The sequence below is a fragment of the Cheilinus undulatus genome, linkage group 1 (genome assembly GCF_018320785.1).
Source record: "Cheilinus undulatus linkage group 1, ASM1832078v1, whole genome shotgun sequence".
Lineage (NCBI taxonomy): Eukaryota > Metazoa > Chordata > Actinopteri > Labriformes > Labridae > Cheilinus > Cheilinus undulatus.
The window spans coordinates 23,856,900-23,869,264 of record NC_054865.1 but is presented as its reverse complement, the minus strand read 5'-3'; the positions used below and the strand labels follow the sequence as shown (position 1 = coordinate 23,869,264).

At 41.1% G+C, this 12,365-nt stretch overlaps 1 protein-coding gene across 3 annotated transcripts in view; it reads left to right on the top strand.

Moving 5' to 3' along the window:
• The first annotated feature begins 3,031 nt into the window (after positions 1-3,031).
• The window catches only part of kif26ba (kinesin family member 26Ba), a 145,147-nt gene continuing 135,813 nt past the window's right edge, over positions 3,032-12,365 (top strand). For 2 of the 3 annotated variants that reach the window (XM_041792176.1, XM_041792160.1), the window contains exons 1-2: positions 3,032-4,396; positions 8,371-8,763. In XM_041792176.1, coding sequence (XP_041648110.1) covers positions 4,337-4,396; positions 8,371-8,763 — 453 coding nt within the window. In that variant the 5' untranslated portion in view covers positions 3,032-4,336. The remainder of the gene's footprint in view (positions 4,397-8,370; positions 8,764-12,365) is intronic. The other variant, XM_041792167.1, reaches the window with a different exon arrangement.

Genomic DNA, 12,365 nt, shown 5'->3' with positions numbered 1-12,365 from the left:
TTACATCTAAATCCTTAAAAAAATGTGTCACTTCTTTTATCTATTTTTCATTATTATGTTGTAAATCAAGGTCATAGAAATGACCGTAGTTCCTTTCACTTTTATTAAAAAACCCTTAAAATGTATGCATATTAAGATGGTAATTATGGAAAATAAACACATAAAGAGTCAAATGAGTATTTACCTGTACTTAGTGCTCCTATTAAAGTGGCCCTTACAGTGCATGCATAATGCTTGTTCTTGTTCTGTTTTTACACCTATTATAAGTCAGTCTGTGTGCACTTTCCACATCTTTTGGTTCCTCTACAAACAGCAGTGACATAACCGTACACCTTGACTTAATGATCAGACATACTGTGGTTGTTTCTGTGTTCATTATGACCATGCACTATTCATGTATTTCTATATGACAATATAACTTGGGTTTAATCTGCACAACAGATGCACTCTGAATGCAAACAAGCTCTGCATTTTGTTCATTATCAATCCTATTATTTATACCTGCCTCTCTCACTGTGATATATCTACATTTGCTTTCAGATCTGCATGTTTAAACGGGAAATCAGAGAGATTTTCCTTTGAAAAAGACATGTTAACCATAAATGTGTTAATGGGTCCATCGTGTTCCCTGTTCCTCATTGTGTTGAGCAGTAACACTAGTATAACTGTAGAGGGCACTGTGCAACCACTCATAAACTGCTCTACCTTAAAACTGAATGGATCTGAACTCATTTCTCCAAAGGTTCCTCCCGTGGAGGAATTCTTTTGAATTCCTTCAAAGGCTTCAGTCTTACTTTACTTTCCTCCAGGGTTTATAAGTTACTCATCACAATTACTCATTTCTCAATAATGGAGTTTGCTTTCTGTATGCTTGTACTTTTTGAGTCATTTCAAAGGATCAATTTAGTATTAATTTCACTTTTATTTAAGTGTCTTTTGAGGGGAGTATTACAATTTTCTACATTTAAAAGGCATCTAAATTATAAATAAACAGATAAATAATAATAGGAATAAAAACAACAACAACAACAATAATAATAAATGGTTAGAGAAAGGGGAGATCAAGCTTTCCATAGACTGAAAATTCAGTAACTAAAGATCATAAACATTCTGAATGTATTAATTTCAGAATTTTTGAACATTCTTTTTAAGTTTACATCTATTTAAGAACTTCATACTACTTCTCTCTGTGGCTTTATCAGTATCATCTAGAGAGAGAGAGCAGCTAGAAGCATATCTGCCTAGTCAATCTACTCCCCTGTTCCACTATCTTATATATTACATATTACATGTATCAGACTAAACTGCATTCACTTTAACGTCTATTTGATGGGATTTAGAGGTAGGGTCTAATGATACGTTAAGAATATTTCCCAAACTACAGTTACTGTTGATTTCTCAGCCCACAATAAGTGACTCAAGGTTTTCGTTATGTGGCTGGAAACACTGGTACAAATGTCTCTGGGTTTTACTGACTAAAAATCTATCCATTTGTTATTATGTATTGTATTTATATTTCCATGATCATGCAGACGTGGACGTATGGTTCTGAAATAAAGTATGAGTAAAGGGAAGTTGCTTTTCTCCAGGCTGCTTGCAGAAAACCTGTGGTTGAGATCTGAATTCTATGGGAGCCCCAAGAGGACATGCATTCATACTTTTTCTTCCACTCTATTTTGCTGTGAAGGTTAAATCTAATTTATCCCCTTTCTTAAACTTAAACTGAGTTTAATAAATGCATGTCTGATTAGGGCTTCTGTAGAACTCTTTTCTGTTTTGAAGATGAATGATGTTCCGTCAAGAAATGCTGGACTGAGATTATAATACTGACTCCAGTATGTATGTCTTCAATTACTCTATATTTTGCTTTTCTAAAAAATAAATCTCTAACTATAGCGAGTGTATTTGTAACATGGATCTACAAATCTTTCATTATAAATTATAACATAGTCTAAACTAGACAACAGTCAACCAATCTTATAAAGATGGGACAAGTATGAAAGCCCTATAGGACATAAATCCATGAATTTTATTTTACTCTCTTCCTGTGATAAGAAGTACATTTTGGTAGGTTTCTTGAGACCTCGGCTCATTTTCTTGTAAAAAAAAAAAAAAAGGCAAGCAGATTTTTTTTGTTAAATTAACTTATTAGAAAACAAAACTGAAATCATGGCTTAAGGCAAACCAGTCATGTGCTCACTGATTTAAACATTTGTAGTGGGCCCATAACCTCGAAGATAATGCAGCCCAGTGTCATTCATCCATCCATATATCCTCTTCTGCATATTCAGGGCCAGGTTGCAGTTGTAGCTGAACAAATCAACAGACATCTCTCTCCCTAGCAATGTTTCCAACTCCTTCTGGGGGACCCTGAGGTGTTCCCAGACCAGACAGGGTAAATAATCCCTCCAGCACATGCCAGGTCTTCCCAAAGGTCTCCTGTCAGCTGGATGTTCCTCAAAGACCTCTAAAGGGGGCCAGAGGGCATCCTGATCAGATGCCCCAACTACCTCAACTGGCTTCTACTCCTAGGTCTCTCCACATGTAATATATATCTGTATCTATATCAATATCTGTATCTATGATTGAAGTCTGAAGAAACAAGACATATTGGCAATTCAACAATTTATTAATTTAACAAACAGGAGCCTCAGTAGCATGTGGAAGAACCATACACAGCCACAACAGCCTGGCACCTCCTCCTCATGCTGGTCACCAGCCTGGTTGCACACTGTTGTGCGATGGCATCCCATTCTTCAACCAGCATTTGTTGCAAGTCAGCCAGCGTGGTTGTGTTGGTCACTCTGGCATGAACAGCACACCCAAGCTGATCCCACAAGTCTTCTAGAGGTTGGACAAGCAGGTGCCTGATTGTCAGCATTGGAGGCAATTTAAAACAAAAATCTTTGGCAAGAGCAAATAAAGCTGCTTGGCATTGGCAGAGAAGATTTGGAAAATTTTTCATGGACACAACCCACATACTCAGCTCTGCTACTCATTCCGCAAATGCATGTTCCTTACGAATGTGGCACCATTTAAAAGGTAAATAAACAGGCTTTCCAATGGTATAAGATTTATTGCTAAGAAGCATTGTTACAACAAAGAAATAATCTACCAAACACAAATTTCCTTTCTTTTTATGCAAAGTTTATTTATGGATCTCATCAAATGTCACATGTTCTGTTTGTATTGTGTGTATTTTTTAGGTTACCCGTGCAAAGGCTACAGATTCAAATTAGCTTTATGGCTAACTCTGGCTTAATAGTTGTGTTGTGCATGGTTAAACTAAGCCAGGCATCACATGAATACCAGTGTTGTTGCCTCAGATTTAAAAAAAAACACAGCCTAAATGATTTGAGATTAAAAAAAAAAAACTACTCGAAATATCTCATATGATGTAGCCTAAAACAAAAAATCTATAAACATGTATGATTTGGGACCCCCAGTCCTGTTCTGTTTCATCTTTTACAGTGTATTGTCTCGTCACTTAAACTCTAAACTCTCAATGAAAACAGTCGTTTCATCCTCAAGCCCAAGACATGTCCCCTTGTTAAACACAGGGTTGAGCTGAATACGTCGTTCACTCATCCTTAAACAAAGGAAGCTCCATCCATGAAGTTTAGTGTTGTCCACTCAGCTGGGGTCTGTGGCGCGTGGTGTCTTTGGGGCAGGATGGCTCCGCCCACATCCAGATGTGCTCCTCTCTCTCCTCTCTCTCCAGTCCTCTGCTGGCTTCAGCAGAGTGCAGAGCCTCGGGGAGTCAACAGGAGGGAACGAAAAGACACGTTTGAAGTAGAAAGAAAGAGGAGCCGGTCCCCTTCAGCCGTGCTCTGAACCAGCCAGGTATCACTCAGTCCATAAAGTCGTGACTTGAGTCGATAGTCCTCGAGGTGGAGTTTGTTTTTTTAGATGTTGCTTTTTTGTTTTCACCTGTGCAGAGCTGATGGAGAGAGGCAGGACCAGGAGCGCTGCCAGTTGAGCCAGAGCGGACTCTGTTGTCAGGGAGCGGTCACATTTCTTCTTCCACGACCCCACTTGGCTTTCTAGAGGAGCTTAAAGGGGGAGAGAAGAAGAGGAAGAGAAGAAAAACAAACGCACATCGGATTTTCATTTCATTTTTTGTCTCCTAGCTGCGGGATTGGGATGTAACCAGTGTCTACATGCATTTGGAAGTCGCGTGAGGTTGCCTCCTCATTAAGAAGAGCAAACTGCAGGCGCGTGCGGTTAATTGAAATCGACCAAGTGGTCTCTTTTTGGATGTAAAGCCGCAGCAGAGGTTCTTTCTCCTCTCCTACCCCCCCTTCCTCCTCCTCCTCCTCCTCCTCTCACCTGCAACATGACTTCACTGTCGGGGACCAAGGAGAGGTCTGTGAGCAGCCGGAGCAGAAAATATGGGGTAGGTTATTCATTCCAGTAGCCGGAGGAGGAGTGGACACACCTCTGATAAGCATGAAACTTACCTGCAGTGATATATGGTTCTCATAGTCTACTATTCTGACAGGAAAGCTGTAGTTTGCTCACTGTGTAAACACGGTAGGCAATGCTGCTGATTGATGCCTTGTGAAGATCAAATTTCTCACACCAATGCTCATAATGTCTCAACAGAAGCATGCACTTTCACTGAAGGTCTCTCACATCTCTTAATTATCACTCACTGAACAGCACACAGCTAAATCAGGTATATTACACTCACACCTGTGTCTCTGCCTGCCTCCTACAGTCTCATTAGTGTTAATTTATAACACAGGGTTGGCTCACATTATACCCGCCTCTGCACTTGGAGATGATTGAGCACCTTTAGTATCAGCCCTGCTCGTATAGTTTCCTTATTATAGCTCTGCTGAGGGATTACAGCAGTTACAGTAGCCAGCCTCTTCAGTCAGCACCACGTCAGTGTGTCTGCTCTCTCAGACTGGATTCAAACAACCGCATGAAGATGTTGTTTTGAACTCCTTGTGGCTCATTTGAAGTCCTGATGTGGCTCTAAAGAAAAAAAGGAACATCCACATCAAATCTGAGCTCATCCTGAAAGAAGAAGCCTCAAAGTAACCTGTCTTGAATAGAGCGCCATCACAGGAAGTGTTTTGGTACTGATTTGGGATTTTTTAAAAAACAAGTTCAGCCTTATGTTATATCAGCCCCATGGTTCTCATCTGGTGCATCAAGATGCATACATGGGTCAAGGAGTCTTTTTCAGTGGGTCACAAATGTGTGCCTTAAAATGTTGTGGCAAATAGTCCATTTATGCAGCACTTTGATTTGAAAGACATCGGTTTCCTCCAACACAGTTCCATCATCTGTGTTTTTTCTGTCGAATATTTGTTTCATTTCAGATCCAAGCTGGTTATTTTCAGAAATCTGGGTTTTGGGGCATGCACTTGGCCCAGTGCTTCCTTCTTGCCTCATGGCAGGACGTGGGCACTCAAGTCTGGCCTGTGGCTCCTTTTCCACCTGCCTCTGCACCACTCTCTCATCCCTGTTTCTGATTCTATTCTAAGCTCAAAAAATTTATTTAAAAAAAAACAAATAAACAAACAAAAGACATTGGGCTTTTAATTTCTAATGAAGGAGGTGGTGGTTTCTGAGGTTAGACCAATCAAAAAAATCCCAGGTGAAGACTTAAAGAGGCAGTACAGGAACAACATGAGCATTTTAAAGTAAAGAAACACATGAACTGGATGATGCTGATTGGAAACTAGCCAAGCAGCCCAAGCATTCTCTTCACAGAGTTGCTCTGATTGGGTAGTTAAATGCAAGTTGGCCCAGGCTGATTTTTAATCCAGACCTGATAAATTTTTAAGAAACTAAATTCAAAGAAGGGTGTAGACCAGGGGTGTCCAAACTATGGGCCAAGGGCCAAATATGGCCCTTGGTCCATTTTTAATTGGCCCACAGCAAACTCTAAAACATAAATGAAAAATGGCCCACATTAGAAACTGAAGCTTGTGCTTGATTGTATATTTTATCTTTTTTCTTACTGCCAGACAAGAATATTTTTGTGTCACCTTGGGGGCTCATCCAGAAAAAACTATACTCGTCTGTCAATAAGAAAACACCAAAAAATATAGTTTATGAAATACCTGCTGTGCTAATTCTGTTAACAAATTTGTGCCACATTTGTAAGGAACATGCATTTGTGGGATGAGCAGCAGAGCTGAGTATGTGGGTTGTGCCCCTGAAAAATTTGCCAAATCTCCTCTGCCCATGCCAAACAGCTTATTCTGCTGTTGCTATTGACTCTTGTTTTGAGCTTCTGGTACCCCCAGGTGATGACAACAGGTGCCTGATTGGCACCTGTTTTGTTCAGCGATGGGTCCAGATTCTGGACATGCCAGAGTGACCAACACAACCACGTTGGCTGACTTGCAACAAACGCTGATTAAAGAACGGGATGCCATTCCACAGCAGTGTGTGACCAGCATGAGGAGGAGGTGCCAGGCTGTTGTAGCTGTGTGTGGTTCTTCCACACACTACTGAAGCTCCTGTTTGTTCACTTGTCAATATGTCCTGTGACTTCAATCATCCAATACACCGAACAACACCAAACAAGAGTCAATAGCTGCAACTACTGACAGCTGTTTGGCATTGGCAGAGAAGATTTGGAAAATTTTTCATGGGAACATGGCCACATACTCAGCTCTGCGTCTCATCTCACACATGCATGATCCATAAAATTGTGGCATCATTTTAAAGGGAAAAAAAGCAGTCTTTCTTATGGTATAAGAGTTATTGCCAAGAAGCATTGTTACAACAAAGAAATAATTTACCAAACACACATTTCCTTACTTTTTGTGCTAGTCTATAAGTCTATATGGGTACATGCAGTATTCAATTTTTTTAAGTTTTCATTTTTGGGCTTTTGGCCTTTATTCAGAGAAGACGGGACAGTGAAGAAGGATATGAGGAAAAGAGGGTGGAGAATGGCATGTAGGAAAGGATCCACAGGATGATGGATTTGAACCTGACAGCCTGTTTGTAAGATGAATTTCCTTACGTAGGGTGTGACCTGCTGCACAGCGGTGCAGGGGTTAGCGCTGTTGCCTCACGCAACAGTGTGACTTCGCGGTCAGGGCCTTTATGTGTGGAGTTTGCATGTTTTCCCTGTGCATGTGTGGGTTCTCTCTGGGTACTCCGGCTTCCCCATCACCAAAGACTCGTTGGCTCGTTAGGTTAATTGTCGACTCTAAATTGGCTGTGAGTGTGAGCGTGCATGGTTGTTTCTGTCTCTATATGTCAGCCCTGTGATTGACTGGCGACCAGTCCAGGGTGTACCCCACCTCTCGCCCAATGACAGCTAGGATAGGCTCCAGCCCCCCCCCGTGACCCCCAACGGGATGTGGTATAGAAAATGGATGGATGGGGTGCGACCTTAGCGCCAGGCCATTTTCCCCCCAAATTTGTTATTTTTAACCCAAAGTTTGATGAAATAATGTGCATGCTGTAGCTCCAATGACTGCCCATTACCGTTTAGCTTTGTTGGTAAGAGAAACCGTTATTAGAAAAGGCATATCTAGCATGCAAAATTAAAGGTATTTTCTTTTTCACCTATTTCACAAGTTTAGTAATCCCCAAAACAAATAAATTCAGATTACAGCTTGATAGATTTATGAAAGCACCCATGAGAAACTTTCAGGTTGTTTGAATTTTTGCAACCCCTGTGGAAAAATGGTACAATAAAATTTTTTGCTAATCTAGTCCTATAAATATGTAAGTACTTTTTCTGCTTGATTTTGAATGTCAAAAATTCAAATTGAAGCAAATCTTTAATTGTGAAAATGGTGTAAACTGCCTTGTTTGACATCTACCGTCGTGTACCCCATGCCAGGGCAACTGACATGAAAACAAACCATCAATCCATCTTTTTCGTGATTCACTTTGTTTCCTTTTTGTACTTTATGTAGAGATATGACTAATAAATTCAGTCTGTTTCATCACCAGCCAAGAAATCCCAACAGAAGCTTAAAAATCCATCTTTTGCACCTTAGGCGAAATGCAAATATCTTGACTTTTAATTTACATAATTTGAGATATGTACCCTTATCCTTTCTCATTAGTTTCACTTCTACAACCTAGAATAAGTGCAATGTTGCAGATATTGACACATAAAGATTCTTTTTAAACAAGGATTAGGCTTCACTGGCCAAACTACAGTAGAAAGCACAATCATGTATAATCCTGATAATAATATTAGTGCTGCCTCAGATTAAATTATTCCTGTTAACCATACCAGCTCTAAAGCTCTGAAAATGTAAAACCTGTGTAGAGTTAAGCTTTTTTAAATTTATATATTTAATCCCATTGGTTTTGATGCCATATGTCAAATTGTATGAGCTTTAGAAAGGGGATACACTGAGTTTTATTCTTTTACAGGTACCTGACACCTCTCCGACCAAATCTGCCTCCATTTTCCCGGACACATGGTACAGAAAAGCATACGAGGAAACCAACCGCTCCAACACACGCCCTGCCCCAGAGGGAGCCGGCTCTATGCCAAGCTCCACAGGAACTCCATCCCCGGGCTCAGGAATCTCTTCACCCGGGTCCTTCTCTGGCTCGCCTGGGACCATCTCTCCTGGGATTGGGACAGGATCCCCTGGATCTCTGGGTGGCTCTCCAGGGTTCGGGACAGGATCGCCGGCCTCGGGCAGCGGAAGCTCCCCTGGCAGTGAGAGAGGGATTTGGTGTGAGAACTGCAACGCCAGGCTGGCTGAGCTGAAAAGACAGGCACTGAAACTACTCATCCCTGGACCGTACTCCAGCAAGGTAAAGCCTAGACTGTGTGCTTTCTCCTACTGTTTTATGGTGTGTTTGGATTGGTGTGAGTCCTATTTCATTTGATTCCTCACAACCTGTTGTACCTCCAGGTGATCAGCTGATTATGCTTGACCTCTAAATAACTGGTGTCTTCATTAAGTGTGGCGTTTGGACAGTGATACTTGACTGCACATAAAGAATAGTGCCTGTAATCATCACCTTGCTTAGAGTTATTGTTCTCATAAATCACAAGGATGCTTTCATCTGTTCAGCCCTCATTTGACCATCTGTGGAGAGAGCAGAGAGCAACCAGCCCTCGGGATTTAGGATAATTATCGTGTCTGAAGTCACTTATAAATAACTAACAGTGCCAAAAAACTAAATAATAGATGACTAGGACATGCCTAGTTTGATTTTTTGCTTTCCCCCTTATCTGATTGATCATACGTTACAAAAACTGTGAGCCCACTTTATCCTGATCTGAAGAGAGAGAGAGAGACCATGATGGATTGCTGGAAGGCATTGACCACTCATATTAATCCATACAGATAGATGCTTTGCTCCAATTTTCTTTGACAGGTAATTTCTTTCTTTGTTCATATAATCAATGTTAATTCCATCAGTATAGTGATTCTTAAAAGGCCCAAGAGTGACATGAGATGATTTACTGTAGAAGATAAAGTCATTTACTGTAGGGATTTATGCTGAACATGGTTAAATGATAATAAAAAAAATGAAATGCTGGAATTATTTAAACAGCATTCTATGTCAAATGGATGCCATATAGAATTAAGAGCATGATGGTAAAAAATAAGTTGTTATGTATGGTAAAAGCATAAATAAATGAACCCCCTCTTGGCAGGGCTTTGACTCCACATAATTCTTCAACATGTTGCCTCTAGGTTCAGTGATCTCCTGCTGCAGTTGACTGGCTTTTAGTTATGTGTACAGTGGAGCCAAGTATCAGACTTGGAGTTAATTGGTAACAAATAAGCCCACATTATGCAGCATGGGGCTAATAAAGTGCATCCAGCCAGAGGGAGTGAGATATAGTGGGACAAAGAGGCTCACTGTACCGACAGTAACACAGGGACTGAGGTGAGGATGGTGGGGTCTCATTAAACCACAAACATGGCAGTTGGAAATTGCTGGGAACAGTGGGTGTTAATGAGGATGGTCGGTGGGCAGACCACTAATTAAAACGTTAGATGTGAGGATGAGTGATGTTGGTTAGAGGGCCAACATTGTGGTTAACTTTACTGCAGTGTTGAAAAAGCACAAGAACATGATTGATTTGTATGTATTTTGTTTGTGTAGCTGCACTGAAACGCACGGGTGCTGGCTGAAAGTGTCATAGTGGCAATTCGACTTTCACAAAAAGTTAAACTCAAAGTGAAACCAGCCAAGGGGCACAGGTAGTGGTGCACTGATCCAACATACAGATCATATACCTGGGCTTTTTTTATCTGCAGATACAGATATTGATGCCAGTCCAATACTGTCCATCCATGCATTGCACCACTTATCCCGTTTGGGGTCGTGGGGGCTGGCGCCTATCTTAGCTGTCATAGGGAAAGAGGCAGGGTACACCCTGGACTAGTCGCCAGTCAATCACAGTAATCCAATAAATGTGTTTAATTAATAACCTATATTTCTCATTGTGAGGATAAAACTGGAAATCATTTCTTTGTAAAGCCAAATGTACAGTATGCAATTTCAAGTCTTTAGCAGCCTTGGAGCCATGTCAGCCCACGCTGTGTGACTGAATCATTTACGAAGTACAACCATCACTCTGTGCTCACACTATATGACCCGATGACCGTGCACAACCTGAGTGCTCACACTGTTCGAGTGAAGATGGGACGGACTGAAACAAATATCAATGAAGTCCCTCACACTGGGTTGAAGTCATATTGTCACATTTTCACACTTTAAATAGATACAAACAGCCACTCTTGCTGTCTCTTTCTGTCACAGTACAGCCAGCAAACACAACTATCAGCTAAGTAAAAAAAATATATTCTAGATCAGCTGGAGGTCCACAGGCAGGTCTATTGCTCATTTATTTCCTTTATTATAGGAAAGACAAGTCTCAGAGGCATTTCTGCTGTTTGCATGGGGATTTAAGATGCTGACAATTTGCAAAGAAAAATAAATGCCCCTTTGGGATTCTGGTTCTGCTGTCACTGCACAGGTATTGCAGTTGTATGGCTAAAGTATCAAACATGGCAGAAATATATGCAATCATTTGGTATCGGGGGATCCTGCCGTGGTTAGTTGTCGTTTCCCCCTGTACATTGCATGGCTCAGCCTGAATTCAAAGTGAGTCATGCAACTCAAAATCAGTGTCTGACTTGCACAAAACAGCTTTGATTAAATAAGTACATGTAAACTGGAATCAAAATCTGCCTCTGAGTCTATGCATGTACCTCTGTCAATACCATCCCTCGCCCTCTGCTGTCATAGTGAACCCTTGATGAGATTTATTTTACGAGCACAGCAGCCAAAGCAGTGCACTTTTTTTTGTCCATGGCTCTTTAATATTTCTAGTATTGTTTTTCAAAATGCTGTACACTTTAGTAAAATAAGCATTTCCAGGATGGGGGTTAAAATCAGCTGCTTGTGTGTGGTCCGCGGATGTTTTTGTTTGTAGCCTGTAGGCCTTATCTGTGTGGTAACATCATAGCTCTAGATATCCTTTAACTGAGACAATAAATGTTTTTTCATACATCCCTGTAGAGGCCAGACAGGAATCCTAACTTATATTCCAGGCCAAACTTAAAACAGTTTCTCATTCAAAGGGCTATGCTGACTGGTATTGCCTGTGTTTTATATGCAAAATATGGACAAGTACAGTCATGTGAACAGGTTTTAGGGATGCAGGGTGCTAAGGATTCATCATGTACTGCAACTTGGGGCTTAGAAGAAGAGCCAAGCTTGACACATGTTAACACACCTGTGTTTCACTGCAGCCGAGGTAAGGCTCGACAACATGATGCCACCCCCGTAGTAAGTTTGGAGACTGCTGGCGGTTTTAAGGCCTTTTGGACATCAACAGTATGACTAAGGGCTTGTAGTGACCCCACTACCTGCCCGGATGGTACCCTAGGCTGTGCTTACTTGCCACAGCCAGCCCTTACTCCAGCTTTAAGGTGTGGGCATTGTTTTTCTTAAGCCGATTATTTGCCCATGCTCTTGGTAATACGCAAGGGCATCCAGAGCACTGTTGGGGTTGCATCAGTACCCTTATCTGCCTGATGGTGCCCTCAGGCAAGCTTACTTACCACATCTATGCCTTACTTGAGCTCTAGTTTTTGCACAGTACTGTGTCTCATACTGCACTTCAGAAATATTGAATTATCCCTTTTAGATGCTTTGCTTTAACGACTCTTTTAAATTTGCCAGTCTTTTGGTAAATCATCTACCACTCATCAGTCAGTAAGTTGCACTGATTTGATTTTACATATACATTTTCTCCTGAGCTGTTAGTGAACTCATTACCAAACAATTGAACACTGTTTCACAGTTATTTTAGTCCCTCTGGATCTCCTGGCTGTTTTTTTCCTGTGTGGTTTCTTCCTTTCCTACTCTTCTTACAAGAGAGAGCTGAC